Source organism: Lepisosteus oculatus, chromosome 1 (genome assembly GCF_040954835.1).
Source record: "Lepisosteus oculatus isolate fLepOcu1 chromosome 1, fLepOcu1.hap2, whole genome shotgun sequence".
Taxonomy (NCBI): domain Eukaryota; kingdom Metazoa; phylum Chordata; class Actinopteri; order Semionotiformes; family Lepisosteidae; genus Lepisosteus; species Lepisosteus oculatus.
Window position 1 is genome coordinate 65967174 of NC_090696.1, and position 15086 is coordinate 65982259.

General features: G+C 38.8%; 1 protein-coding gene across 7 annotated transcripts in view; it reads left to right on the plus strand.

Annotated features, from left to right (window-relative positions):
• rap1gds1 (RAP1, GTP-GDP dissociation stimulator 1) overlaps positions 1-15086 on the plus strand; it is a 71435-nt gene that overhangs the window by 21134 nt on the left and 35215 nt on the right. For 6 of the 7 annotated variants that reach the window (XM_015345818.2, XM_015345819.2, XM_006629905.3 and 3 more), the window contains 2 exons: positions 6753-6875; positions 10265-10390. In XM_015345818.2, coding sequence (XP_015201304.1) covers positions 6753-6875; positions 10265-10390 — 249 coding nt within the window. Of the gene's footprint in view, positions 1-6752; positions 6936-10264; positions 10391-15086 lie in introns of those variants that run through there. The other variant, XM_015345823.2, reaches the window with a different exon arrangement.

Consider the following 15086-nt stretch of genomic DNA (forward strand, 5'->3'; position numbering starts at 1 on the left):
CAGTATATGGATGTTTGATTTATGTAACGCTGACTTCAACAACAATTTGAGCCGGGACCAGAGTCTCTCTCAACCAACCTCTTAACATTAAAATTGTGAAGCTGTGTGTATTGTCTTACTAATTCAACCAATAGGCCAATGTGAAAGTGCTGTACAAGATTGTTTAACATTGAGGTTGATTTTCATTGTTTTCTTTCAGATTCGTGAAAATGTTCTATCTTGTTCATTCACACCATGGGGACGAAAGTCAAAATCACCATCACTCTATATCACTACAGATATTTTCCTCATAGTCTTACGTCTGTCTTCTTCGTGATGTTGTTGCTCAGCCTGTTTTTCTTATTACTGTATATCAAGCCACCTTGCTTTTTCTCTGTACCACCCAGAACATATCAGAGTTCTCGGGCAGTTTGAAACTTATTGATGATGTACCGAAGCCTTTGTAAAATGTGTACTTCAACCTCTCATTTTCTTTTATTGAGCTTTGAGACATGTTTTCAGGAGTTTTTTTTTGTTAAGATGGTAAGTTAAGGGGGCAGGGAAGTGGCGCAGTGGTTAACATTGCTGCCTTGCAGTGTTGGGGCCCTGGCTTCAACTTTGGACCTGGGGGCGACCTATTTTCCCCACAGTCGCACTGGGTTTTCTCCAGGTGCATCAATTTCCTGCCGTAGTCCTAAGACTGTGTTAATACTGATGGGTGATTGGCTTCTGGGAAAGTTGGTGTGAGTGTGTGAGTGACTGCATTTGTATCTTTGTGTGCCATGCGATGTACTTGTGTCCCATTCAGGGTGTATCCTGCCTTGCACTCATTGCTTGCTGGGATAGGTTCCAGCACCCCCACGGCCCTGAATTGAGTAAAACAGTTAGAAAATGGATGGATGGCAAGTTAATGGGGTTAAACGGATTGAATAGAAACATCAGAGTTTTTTTTTCTGAACACGCATCAAAAATGTACTCTCCTCATTCCCTTTGTTCAGTGCATTTCATGCATATTCCCTAAAGAGAAACTGATAAAGCATGGAACCCGAAATTATAAAGAACTTGTGTAACTGAACCTCCTCAAAAATGTGACAAACACTGACAGATAAATAGGAGGCAGGCTTTAGTACCATTGATTTTCAGTTGTGTTTAATTTTGTAAATGAAATAGAAGTTTCTTTCTTTTGTTATTTTTTGATTTGGTTTTAATATGAAGCCGTGCCAGAAAATGAACCGTTTTTATGTCTATATAGTTTATTGAATCCCAGGGATAAGTTGGTGGTTATAGAGAATTCTGCTCTATAATAAGAGCAGATTTTAAAAAATTTAAAACCTGCTGTTCTTAGTTTGAATCAAAGTTCACAACAGCCTGTTTGTTCTCTCACGAAATGTAGGTGTGATCATAATGGGAGGAATTCACTCTCTTGTAAAAGAGCTCCATCTGCTCAGCTACTAGACAGGTTTGGCAGTTGGCACACACTTCCAAGGACAGTATCCTTGGCACCGCTTGTTTATAGGAAATGTGTTTAGGGAATGCTTTCAGTAAAGCTACAGGGAGAAAAAAAAAAGATTACACTTTTGGGAGTGATGGGCTTTGATTCAGAGTAATCAAGTACCTCTGCTCTATTGTTCTTTAGAGATGCTGAATAAGGATTGCAAATGAGAAGAAGCCATTTGGCCCAAATTCCTTAATGTGTGCCTGTTTTTTAAATGTTTTGATTCAAGAAGCACAAATCATCATTTCTAGAAAGGTCCCAAGCAACCGGCTTAACAAATTTGTTTGAGTAGTCTTCAAGAGAGTCTCAAAAAGGGTTGGAGATTAATGTTGATATCTGCCCAAAATGTGCGGTGATAATTGCATTTAATGGCCAAATAACCAAAATGTATAATATACTCAGAAGACCAAAAATTGTGACGTTAATTGACGAGTGTAAGATTAATTACTTTAACATGCAAATCCAGTCATGAATCTAGTCTTACTAAAAAACTAGACATTGTACAACTTCTGTAATGACTTAACCTTTTAATTCATTTAGTGCTAAAATAGGTATAGTAGTAGAAAATAGGATGAAATTTGCAAAACCCACTTGGCAGGAGTTGTCTGATATGTAATTATCAAAACATGACTGCTGCTTGTTATGATTTTCACAGAACACAAGCAACATGGATCACACAGACACTTTAGAGATGCTTTTTCTGTGCAGGTCAAACCTACTGTTGTTCACCATCACCATTTGATTACAGCACCTTGATATAACACACCTCGTAATTATGATCAAGGAACCTGAGATCCCAGCTACAATAAATCCATCCATTTTCTGACCACTTTATCCAGTTCAGGGTCACAGGAAAGCTAGGGCCTGTCTCAGCAAGGCGCAAGGCAGGATACCCCCTGGAAAGGACGCTAGTCTATTACAGGGCACACACTGAAACTCACACACACAGAATCAGTTTGCCCAGAAGTGTTTTAACCTATGTCTTTAAACTATGGGAAGAAACCAGAGCAGCTGGGGGAAACCCATGTGAACATGGGAAGAAGATACAGTACAAAATTTATGCAGATAGCACCCCAGGTCATGAATTGAGCCCAACACTGCGAAGCAGTAAGCAATGCTAACCATCATGCTGCCCATCCCAACTATAGGGTTGTAAAAATAAACCTACAAGACAAATGGTAACTACACAGATGGTAATCGCCTCAAAATGTCCGAATTGAACATGGAGTGTTGGAACATCACCCGCAGTGGGAAAGGTGTGCTTTTGATGTGCAACATTAAGGTTACAGATCCCTTTCCACGATTCTGTGCTTAAAATCTTTAAATCCCTCCTGTGCATGTAGCCGACATTCCCAGTTCCTTATTTCTTTGTTGAGCCCAAACCAAACTGTTGGGTTGACTGTTATATGCCAATACGTGTTCGACTTCTATAATGGTGAGGGTCTCCATATCAGTACTATAGGAACATTGAATTACTGGACCCAGAATTTTCTCCCTTTCAGAATCTCTCTGGTGACACGCAGAGGTATAGCTTGGCGAAGGTGAAATCTTAACTTGCTCCTTTTCAGCGTTAATACTACATTTTGGAATTGTGTCTCGGATTCTGTCCGAGTTAATAGCAATGAAACTGGAAGCAAAGCGCAAAAGCCATCGGGCATCAGCAGATCTTGGTTCACACAGGACCGCTGTTGTTTCTGTGACGGCAACAGCGCATGAACAAAGCTGGTCTCAAACAGCTGCTCCAATGTCTGGCGTGGGAGTGAGGAGAAAAGAGCAATTTACATTGAAAAGCAAATTCCTGTGCTCTTTCTTCCCCCATATCGGCTTTTCTGTCACTTCATTTGAGGTGGGAAGTGCAGAGCCAAGCCATCATGTAATATCCGCAGACAAGTTTGGTTTGCTATGGCAGCTCAGAGAGCTTTCATGTGATGCACGTCTTCTTTTCTTGTACTTGGTGAGGCACTTTTTTGGTTATTTGCGTATATGCATAAAAATATGGTTTAAAATTAGAAAGTGTTACCCCTTTGGCAACTGATTTAAGCAGGGCTTCTTGGCCACCAGCCACAAAGCCTTCACAGGTTCTCCAGCATAACAGCAAAACCAGAGTATTTGGGTAACATATGACAATGAAAATTGCACATTTTGAGGCTGTGTGTAAAAAGAAGCCACATTGTTTTGTAAATTGACATTTAGTGCAATTTAGTAGCAAAATCTTTGTCTAATCATCCTTTCTCAAATCCAGCCAAGTCCACAGGGGAACATATTTTGCTCCAATAGCCCCTGGGAATGAAAACCTCTTCAGTCTTGCAGATCTGAGAAACAGTCATGCACATCTCTACTTCGCCTGTACTCCTTCAGGTTTGAATAAAAAAGTATTTTGTGTAGGGGTCTTTATTTTACTGAAATTTTACTGAAGATGGTTTCCTAAAATAATTGACTTTTTTTTTTTGCCCAGGCTGGCTTGTTTTCATTTGGTGAATGTTTTGTGCATTATTCTCAAATGAAATTGCAGGAAACATCTTTTAAAAACAAAACAAAACTCATAATTAAGTAAAATTATTCTTTCTGTTGTATTCATTTCGGAAATCAAGTAAACTGTAGCATGGGAATCAGAGACCTTTCTCTGTAGAGAAACAAGCCTAGTCAATTTTACTCCTCCCTATTTTTGGATCCACTCTCAACAGACTGTAGGTAGTAGTTAAAATGGGAAAACCCCTTTGCCTCAAAACAAAATTCTCCCATACCAGCTTTCAGTGGTAGTTGTTTAAATAGATATGCTCATCAGTTTCTGTCAGTGTGTTGTGCAGTAACTGACATTACTGCTATTTTTCCAGTTCATTCTCTTGGCTTTAGTAGAGTAGCAAAGAAAGCTACATTATAATCACAGGACCAGTCAGCCTTCTCAAATACCCTAAAATGGCAAATACTTTAACAGTCTTAGTCAAAACAATGGACATGATGGTACCCCGTAAACTGCAACAGAGATACAGTATAGAATTGTAATTGTTACCAGATTTGATAAAATACTGCTAAAATCAGCTGACAAGGATGCTAATTGTTGGTAATGTAATAAGAACTTAAGAAAGGGTCACAAACAATGAGGCTATTGTGCCCATCCAGCACATTTGGTTGCTATTAGCTAATTGATACGATGATCTTATTGATCTGCTTCTTGAGAGAAGCCAGGGTATTGGCCACTATGTGGCTGGGTAGCTTCTTGCACATTCTGACAGAACCAAATGCCTCCTGATCTCCGTTTTAAAGACACTCCCTCATCGTTTTCACCTGGGTCTTCTGGTTTTCATTTCACTGATGATTTTGTTAGCTTCAGCTACGTGGTTGGGGTAGCTTTAAAAAGTCTTGGTGATTTGGTGTTTCAGATTCTGCAGCGTGTGCTGATCTTTTTTTTGGTATCATCTGCTAACTTGACAAGCTTACTAACTATAGCAAAATCTACAGTAGTAGGTCAGTGAAATAAATGAAGACGTGTTGTGGTCCTAATAACAAATCTTCATCATGTCACCCAATTTGAGCATTCAGGTCTAACCTGTACTTTATCAATCCATTAATCAGTTCTCATCCCAAAAATATGTACGACCTTGAATGCCTACTGCAAGGATTAATCTTTATGGGGCAATTTATCAAAAGCACTGAAAATATAATTAGATTGTGTCATAAGTTCTATTTATATCCAGAATCATTGTTTGCTCAAAGACCTCTAACAAGATGATTAAACAAGGTCTGCCTTTTCTAAATCCATGTTGACTTGAATTTTCTGGTCATACAGATGACACTCTCTTGTATTTATATAATTATGATTATTTCTTTAAAGGTGTATGTGTAATTATGTGTAATAGAAATAGGACTTAGTTGGTTGAGTTAAGTCAAACTTTTCATGGCTGGGCACATTACATTAGTAATTCCCAGTAAATAACTCACCCCTGTCTTGAGTGACTCTTGGAAGATTTTTCTTAATGATTTATAGATATCATCTCTTGTTTCCTTTCCAATTGGTAATATTGGGAGTACAATTTGCAGGAAACTGTCAAGCCCTGGAGAATTATCTTAATAGCTCAGTGTACTTCTCCTGAGTAACACTCCTGTCTCTTCTATGTTAACACTACTTAAAATAGTTCTTTCACTTCTTACCCTAAGACATATTGTCAGTTTCTTCCTTGCTAAACACCTGTGTAAAATATTTTATGTTATCTGTTTTCCTTACAACAGAATGTTTCCCATTTCCCATGAAATACCAAACAAACTATTGTTTTAGTTTGAGTAGACTTGAACACCTGAAGAAGACTTCACAGCCAAAATGTTGTGTTTCTTGTTTTTGGAATAAACCTTTATCTCTTCCTTTGAAACTTTTATTTTAGCCTTCTTTGCAATATTCTTCTCCATCTCCTGGAATTTCTAACATTATTTTTTTTTACCTGTCCTTGCAATGTATTGTACACCATTCCTACTTTGCCGAACGTTGTCTTTTAGATTCTGCCTGTTCAAATTAACAGTATGCTTCAGATCATAATGCATTATGATTGCAGTTGCTTATTGATTCCTTATTGTCCCTTTTCCTCACTGTCTTAACTGTTTGAAAAGACTTGAACAAAACAGGAATATGAAGCCTTCTTTTTGGTGCTCAGACACAAAGAGTAAGAAGCAGTCTTTCTGATGGTTCCACTGATGGTATTTCCCAGTCTGTGTGAGGAAATGTAAAATACCTTCAGCTCTTAAACTCTTCAGTTCCCATAAATGCCATCATACTTGCATGAGAGAGATGAAGGAGATGTATGCACGCCTCTCAACGTGCACTTGTCTGGCCATCTCATTCGTTACCTGGGAAAATTAAGCAATTAAGCATCAATTCTGTAAATAATGCATTGGAATGATCAAAGTCCTGTAATGAATTAAGAAAACCCAAGATTATCTGTGACTGTCCTAGTTTAGCCAGTTGTGCTGTGTTGCTTCAATCAGGGTCAGGTAATGGGATAGTATGGACTGCAACCAGTTATACTACTGGCCACAACTTCCTTATGGCTGGACACCTTTATTGCTTAAAACTATTTGGGAAGCTGTATTTAGAATTTTAAAAACAGTTTTTTTTATATAATTCAATAGGTTTTGCATAATTTTTGAATGTTTAATTCAAATTGGAACTACCAGCTAGTTTGCATTGTTCTGTCAAATGTATCTCCCCGTCAAGGAGCATTGGACTGAACTTATGAGTGTTGCAGTATGTCCGTTTCTGTTCATTGTTCTTTCATTCTGTGTTTTGCAGATGTAGAAGCTAGTGAAAAAATCCACGAAAGTGGGACTCTCAAGATGTTCCCGGGTCTGTTGTCTCCACAGTCTTCCAGTACACCAAAAGTAGCTAACGTCATTGCTGAAGTTGCCAAAAATGGTGAGGTTTTCCACGAGAACTTTCTCTGCTGGAACATCTTCAATTTTGCTCCCGCCACTTGTCAGTAAATATTTTTTATTCCATTTATTGTTTCATTTTTTTCTTTGAACATTATGTTGGCTTTCATTGTTTATAATTGTGTTGCATAGTCTATTGCTACTCATCCTACTCCCTTCATTTGTTAATTTATCATTCAGTGGTGAAACCCTGCAATGCCCTCTAGTAACTTAATCCACAGCCAGAGATTAAAATCTGATATTGCTTAATGTTAAGAAGGTGGCCCATGTTGCCTCTGTCTTCTGAACATTAACATGTATGCAAGCAGAGTTACAGGCATTGTGGGAAGTATACGCAGTGGCATACTTCGGTGCTAACTTTGAAACACATGGCCAGAGGTAGCACATGTTGTCACTGGGATGGGCAGTTGTTTGTCTGTACCAGCATGCAGCACCCAAATGTATCCTGTAATTTGGCATCATTCTGACTTATCTTTGACTGTGGGTCTGTTTTCAGCCAATTTATATATCGCTTCTCACCAGATGGTACTAGGCTGTTCGACAGAAGGCAGTAATAATGCATTTGTGACATCCGGCTTGTTTGCTTTTAGTCTTTTGGAAAGAGGGCTTAATCTTTCATGTACACAGTCTCAGTCTTTATCTTTTGGTAAACGCAGGGATACCTGTTTTTATTTTTTTTATCATGAATAAAGGACCTGCGTTAATAAAGAGTTAGTATCGTACCTTCAAACCAGATCATGTGTAATTATGTTGTTTGGAACATAAAATATTCCAGCTCCGTCTTCTTTGTCTTTGTCAGTTCATGACTCAAAGCTGAACTCAAACTTCATCAAAATGAAACTGTGGCTGTGATTGTCTCCTTCCTCTGCATTTTAGTAGCGGTCTCAACAAAGAGAACCACCCATCTTTTGTGTTAGACTGCAGTGATATAATATTTGATATTTGATATCAAATGATATTTAATGAAAATAGCTATCATTGATAGAAGATCTTTGATGAGAATTGAGAATTACTACCATGCTTTGATTTTTTAATACTGCATATTAAATATTGCAGAATTGCAGTGACTTTAAATTCTCTGCATGTTCTGCATTTTTTATAGAGTCCTAATTGTATATTGTGAATATTGCAGATTAAACCAAACTAAACATATCGGTAGATGACAAAGTGATTAAAGATTTAACTGGGTTTTGAAAGCGAAGATAGTAGATTTTGCTAAATCAGCCTTAAGATGGGGGAGGCCAGGGTTGTAAATCGTGCACTTGAAGTAAATTTGAAATGCCTGCAGTTTTACATTGAGGCAGGGAAATTGATTTACACTGGATTTTTCACATCAGCAGTGAAAGCTTAAATGAATTGGGGGTGCCTGATGAGCTGAAAAATCCTTTATTGACTGTACTATTCCCTGTGCAAAGGTAGCAGCAAGAGCTCTCTGGAACAGACACTAACTAGGCAGCAATACAGTTGTATAAAACTGGCTTAAGGAAAGCTACTGCCTGTCCAGTTATGCATTGTACTATATAGCAAAACAAGTAAAATTTCAGTTTTTAATCTGCAATCTGAAACATTTGTCAAATGTGCTGAATTTAACATGCATTTCTTCCATCTCAGTTGCTTGTGGTTAATATCACACCTTGTTGAACAGTACACTGCAGAGCTGTGTCCTTGGTATTGTTTTCCATACCAAAAAGGGTTTTGTGTTCAAGAAGACATGATTTTTCTAAATAAAAAAAGGTTTGGAAGTAACATGCGATGAATTGATGGAAAAAAATAATTCCAGGATGATAATTGATCATTCTTAATAGCCTGCAAAAGACATCTGCAACTTGATTGCTATCTGCTTGCTGTTGGAACTTGGCAAAGGAGCAGAAATTAGGCATTTATCTCTTTAGTTGTATCTTGGCCTAAAGTTCATGGCTTAGACCAATTTGAATGCATGCATTGCAAGCCATAAGAAACTTTATTGTGAATACAGTCACAGTAATACCAGATATACCATACCAATATTTGATATACATTTGATATGCGAATATCAAAGCACTTTAGAGTAACACAGTACAGAGAGTATACACTACTTAAAACACATCCACGTGATAGATTACAAAATAAAAATCCTTACAAAAAGTGTTTTTTTTTGCATTATTTAGACAAGGGTAAAATCCACAAAGTGAGGATGTCCCAGATTATTTTTTTTTCCCAGTTGCTCCTCCCGAAGCACAGGCTGGATTAATCGGGGCTGAGTGAAAATGATTGTCCTTCTTAAGGCACTGCTCGTTTATTGCCGGACATAATCCATTCTTTCCCTTCTCACAGCGCTAGCCAATGGACATTTTCGATTTGGCACAACGCTGCTGGATCTTGTGGAAAATTACAGTTCTTTGTGGACTGCTTCTTCATTACCTGTAACACTGCAAGTTCTCTAAGTGACACATTCACCACGAAAAGGCTTTTAAGTGTAAATAAAGGAACAGAACATGATGATCAAGATATGTTTCCTAAACAGTAAACATGCTGTTTGCTCTAGTCAGCATTATTTTACCATAACAATAAAATGCTCCTCTTTATGCCCCATTTTGAAATCCCATGCTATAAATCTTAAGGGAAGTAGGGTTTGTATAAAATTGTCATACATCAATATGCAGTGGGCAGGAGACTCCAGATTGTTGAGAAGTACTACAGAAAATAGATGGGGGAAAAAAAAAACATCTGACGGTGCTTTTTTTGCAGACAGACTGAAGTATTACATAAGCAGATGATTGTCAGTGGTCCAGAGTGCAAGGCCTCTGGAGTCCGAAAAGCTCATTGCTCCCAACATTTGATCACAAAGAAAAATGATAACATGCTGAAAGAGCTTTTGCTACCAAAGTCACAGCCCTGGTACTGGAATTAAATTTGCAATGAAAACGCACATGAGAAATGGGGTTCTTAGACAAGAAAAAGCAGCAATTCTTTTTGTGGGTGACAAGGAAGTCTAAAAAGGCTCTGTGAGCTTCTCACAGCTCATTTGAGATTATAATGTCATTTGTGTAGCAGGAACATCTGCTTTGCAGAGCAGGCGAATACTGTACTGTTGCCTTTTCTTTTCTAAATAGTCACCTCAAGCTTCACATTCAAAATGGTCCGTATTGTTTTATTGATATGGGAGATCCTTGTCTAAACCGAAAAACGACAACCTTGTATTCTGCAGGCGTTGCCTCGGTCTCTAATTTTTTTTTTCCCGCTGGCAGCCCTCTTTGTGGGCATTTGTCCGCCGGCGCGCCGTGGCATCGTGTGGGCAGCCTGCGAAGGGAAGCCCATTGGCCAAGGAGGTTGACCCTGTGAATTGCGGGTGAGTGGAGGGCTGGCCATGACGAAGTCCTGTGTTGTTTACAGAGTTCATGCGGAGCCCCTGCGTGGAGGCCGGATTGATTCCTCCCCTGGTTCAGCTCCTACACTGTAAAGACCAGGAGGTGCTCCTGCAAACAGGCCGAGCCCTGGGAAACATCTGCTATGACAGCCGTGAGTAACCCCGAGCCCCCCTCCGCCTCCCTATTGCTCTGCTCACACTCCCGGCAGGTTTTCCCACTCTGAATGGACGAGCGCTGCTGCCACGAGCCACCTGTATGTCGAGAATGTCATTTTTTGTATTACTTTGATTGAATCGCTATAAACAAGTCACTGCTGCAGATGAATGGTGTGGAATGGTTTCTGGCAATGGCACTGCCGTTTGTTAAGGGAGCATTAAATTTTGTAGCTTGCACTCCTGAACAGTATTTAATTGTGTGTGCATTGGCCTGCGCATAGATCAGTCCCTCATTAATCATTTTAGAAATGCTTGTGCATAATTGTCCTTATTTAAATACGTTTTTCACATCTTGGATATTTTATTTTTTTTAATCCCATGCAGTCAGTTCCAAATTATTTGCTTTCTGTGTCAAGAATGGTCATCATAATTTAAAAACCATGCCGCAGCATGCCAGTAAAATAGTGTAGAACAAGTTATTAAAAGACATTTATATTGCAAGCACTTGATATTGTTAATAAGCAAAATAAGGCACCAAGTCGTAAGGTTTACTGCTACAAATTAAGCCTATAGAAAAGGAAAGTTTTGTTTTTTTAGTGATTAACTGTAGTTATCTAGTTGAAATAAGAGACTGGGTTAAGGCTAATTTCAAAGAAAATTCTGTGACAAAAATTACACAGCTGAAATGTTTTGTTTCTAGAAGCAGTGCAAGTGAGCTGCCGGTAAAAGGAGAATAGCAATTTGCTTTGGAAGGTCTACATACAGTAGAACCTTAGACCAATGAGCAAGGATCTCACAGAATTAGATAGCACATTCTGAACAATCGGCGTTGAAGAGAAGTCGATGGTGAAGCCTGACTAAGCAGGAGCTCAAAAGACACGGGCCTTCTTGAGACCGGAGTAAAACTACAGTAATTGCGTGGAGACTTTACAAAAGTGTGTGTGTGTGGTCATCTAGAAATGTCGTCATATGTTTTGTACACTAAGTTCCACAGGAAGATAACTGTACTGTAAAATGTTTCTTGGAAAAGTAAGTGTGTGGAAGCAATAATTTTGCTAATTATAGAGGATTCACATCTGACATGGAAAACAAACTACATTTTGACGGAGAATAATGGAGTGTGGCATACACTCTGGGCAGCCGTTTTGGAAACCTGGTGACTTTTTTTTTCAAATGGTTCAAATGGTCTGAGAAATCAAAAGTTCATTACCAATGCATTTTTTTAAATTAAACCACAGTTTATATGGAAACAAAATGGGAGACCAAGTGTAAAAAACAAACAGCTGGCACACTTAAAGGAAACCAGTGTTCCAGAGCAATAGGAATTACTGCTTGCTTGCTGATTGTTCAGCATGACCTGCATTTCCAATTTCACAACTAGGCCAGCACTGGAATTCCTGAAGAAGTAAAGGGTCAACGCACTGGACTGGTCATATACAGTCTGGGTACAGTCTGACTGGAGGGTCACTGGTGGATCTGAAGGAAATCTAGTCTAGCAAGAGGAATCTGACTTTAAGCTGCTTGGGTCAAACACTGGCGACAATTCGCTTAAAGCTGCAGCAACATTTATTTTTAATTTTTAAAGTCTGATGACAACAGATACCAAGCCTTACATACAGTAGAAACCTTAATTGTTTCAATGTTCCTTCATACGAGACAGGTCAGAAAACAAATCCAGGATGCTTTTGATGTAATGTAATTTGATGTTACTCAGTACAGTGAAAGGTAACCTAGCTGTGTGAAATGTGAGAGTGTGATGACCGAGCTTGACTGTGAATACCTAGAGGGGAGACACCAGCTGAAAGACAGCTCTCAGCTGTCCTGGCCCCACTGCAGTGAGCGTGTCTGAATTCTGGAATGTTCACCCGTCAGCATTCTCGGTAGGTGCATGCAGATGATGATGGTGGCTGTGCAGATTACAGCTCTTATTTTTTTTTGTCTCATTGACTTTTCTTGACTTACTAAGTATGTCTGAATGAGTATCGCCTCTTTAAAACCAACTTTACTCATCACTTATGTCTCGAACCCTATAAGTGTAGCAGAGCAAAGAATGCTAAGATTCCCTTGTGGGATCTGACTAAGAAGGTCATGGCTCAGAAGAAAACTGATGTCTCATTATCATGGACTCCTCCAGCTGCCTTTGGAGTTCATACTGTTCAACAGGCTTCTGCAAATCGATAAGGTAAACTCATTCAAGGACTGGAGTCAGGAGAGTTAGCGGTTGAGGTCAAGTGGTCCTGTGAAAAGTTAATCATGAGAGACAGTAGTACTGAAGTGTTGTTTTGATTTTACTGGAACTATTAGATATTGGTGAAATATGTTTCAAGATTGTTTTTATTGCTGCAAGGACAAAATAAAAGGCAATATTAACAAAAATTCAAAGTACTGTATGCAATATACCATTTTATTAACAACAAAACTTGCATAGCATACCAACCAGAGTAATATTTGTGAATCGATCAGCTTTGATAAATGACCGAACATTCACTCAGGGATTACAAAGATATTAATATAACCTAAATTAAAATATATTGACTATAACACTTGTTATTGCCAACCCTGATAATTTAAATCGATCTCCTATTATTAAGCAACATTAATATTTACAAAGACAGGCAAATGTTAAGTCACTGTTGCAAATTAAAATGTATCTACCCTGTGTTGGAATAATACAGTAGGTTAGTTCTTGAGATTTCCTTTTTTCACAGTATGTTTATGAAGGGTTATCTCACAAAAATAATGAAAGGAAAAGGACAATGCACTTCACAGTGATGACAAACAGACCATCCCTCCCCTCCACAGTTTAAACTGCAGTCAGTACATCAGAGAGCATTGGGATTTTCCATTAAAGTACAATAAGTGAAGAAGTATTGAGCTTATACTCATCTAATAACTCTCTGGTCAGGTTGTTTTATGGAGAGTTTGAAGGTCCCAACTGGAGACAGAGCTAAGCTGGTTTGTTGCAGCCCTGCCCAATCTTCTTCCTCTGTCTCAGTGCCAATGACAGTACCATCAACAAAAGAGGCAGGGAATGATTCCACTTGCAATGTCTCGTGTAGCTTTCCAACATTCTGTGCGAGGTTCGGTCATAAGGGACAAAGGCTGGGAAAAATTTCGGTTCACTAGCCCTCATTGTTACCGAGGTGCTGCCGAAAATAACGTTATTCATGCTTGTCAACAAAAGTTCACCAGTACTTCCATTGTTGATCGGGCCATAATTACAGTCGTCTCGTGGGTCCCAATTTCTCTTTTTGCAGAGGAGGTTGTGAGCAGAACCCTGTTAATGTATGGACTCGCTCTCAGCCCGGTGTCTTGAACTTAAGTTCACTTTCCAAAAACTGGGATAAATGTGGCCAGTGTCACATGGTCGAGTAGCTTGTCAGGTTGGCAGGCTCGGATTAAGAGAGATCACCTGAGAATGAATTGTTCAGACTTTTTTAATTATCGTAAACACGTTTTTTTCTCCCACCAAGAATTTTCAGTTCTTCCCCATCCCAAAGATACCTCACTGGATGATTTGACAGGTGACCTCCAGATGGGTCTGTCTTGAAATAGGAGACTAAGCTGTGCTGATTTTTATATTTGCTGATATACAGTAACTGTAAGAGTCACAGATGCCACCAATTTATTTATGATGATATTATTTAGGATGTCCTGGTTCGTTTAAGAGTCTGGACCTGCAGCTTGTGCAGATGACCCTTCTCTGATTCATTCCTAAAACTTAAATCAGCAGTTTTACTCTGCCAGGGTTATTGTACATTTAAGACCACAGAAATAAATTTCTACACATCTTTCCTAACACTTAATTCAGAGTGTAATAATCCTTCCTGTTACAATATATCCATTTATCTGTCTCAAACCTGTCTCTGTTGAAGTTTGGGACAATTTTGTGCCTTATGGATGATCTCTTAGAGCCACTTTCCTATCAAGGCTGCTTGGGAAATAATTCTCTATTGCAATAAGAAAATGATTTTATAAACTATTTTGACTAAAAGAAAAGCATTTTCTCAGTGCTATTATGGGTCAGACCGTTCATCTCTCTCATAATGATGCGAGAAGTAAAGAAAAACATGTTTGTGTATCTTTACAAACCCAATCAAGACACCTACACAAACATCCTCCCACTCTGTTTAAACTAACAGGGGTACTGCTTCTGAGAGGAATTCACTTTTGTACTTTTTAAATTTGACCCTCACCTTCAGCTCTAAGCTTCTACTGTTCACCCATCTTTTTTTAAAATGAGACAATTCATAGATGTTTCTATGTTGTCCTTCACAGACCACAGGATACAGACATATCAGGGCTCTGCACTGCTTCTGTGGATTAACAGATCTGGTGGTTCAAGGACATACAGTAATGGTTTTGCTTTCCCCTTTCTTTACAGAATAGGTTTTAGCTAGGCAAGTCAGTCACAATAGGCTAGTTTAGGACCTCCGACAGCCCAAAGAAAATGCATTTTAAAGCATATTGTTCTATTTTTTTTTTTTTAACTGTAGCCTCTTTCATTAGATAAATGTCTCGATTAAACAGGTTGTATACACTGGTCACGCATGGCTACAGAAGTAGACAAGTCAGTTCCCGGTGTCTGAAGCATATATACATACATGGAAGCAGCTTTTCAAATTCTTCTCCATTGTACAATTTCTTGGGGGGGATGAGTTTCAAGCATCCAGATTCAACTATTATTATCCT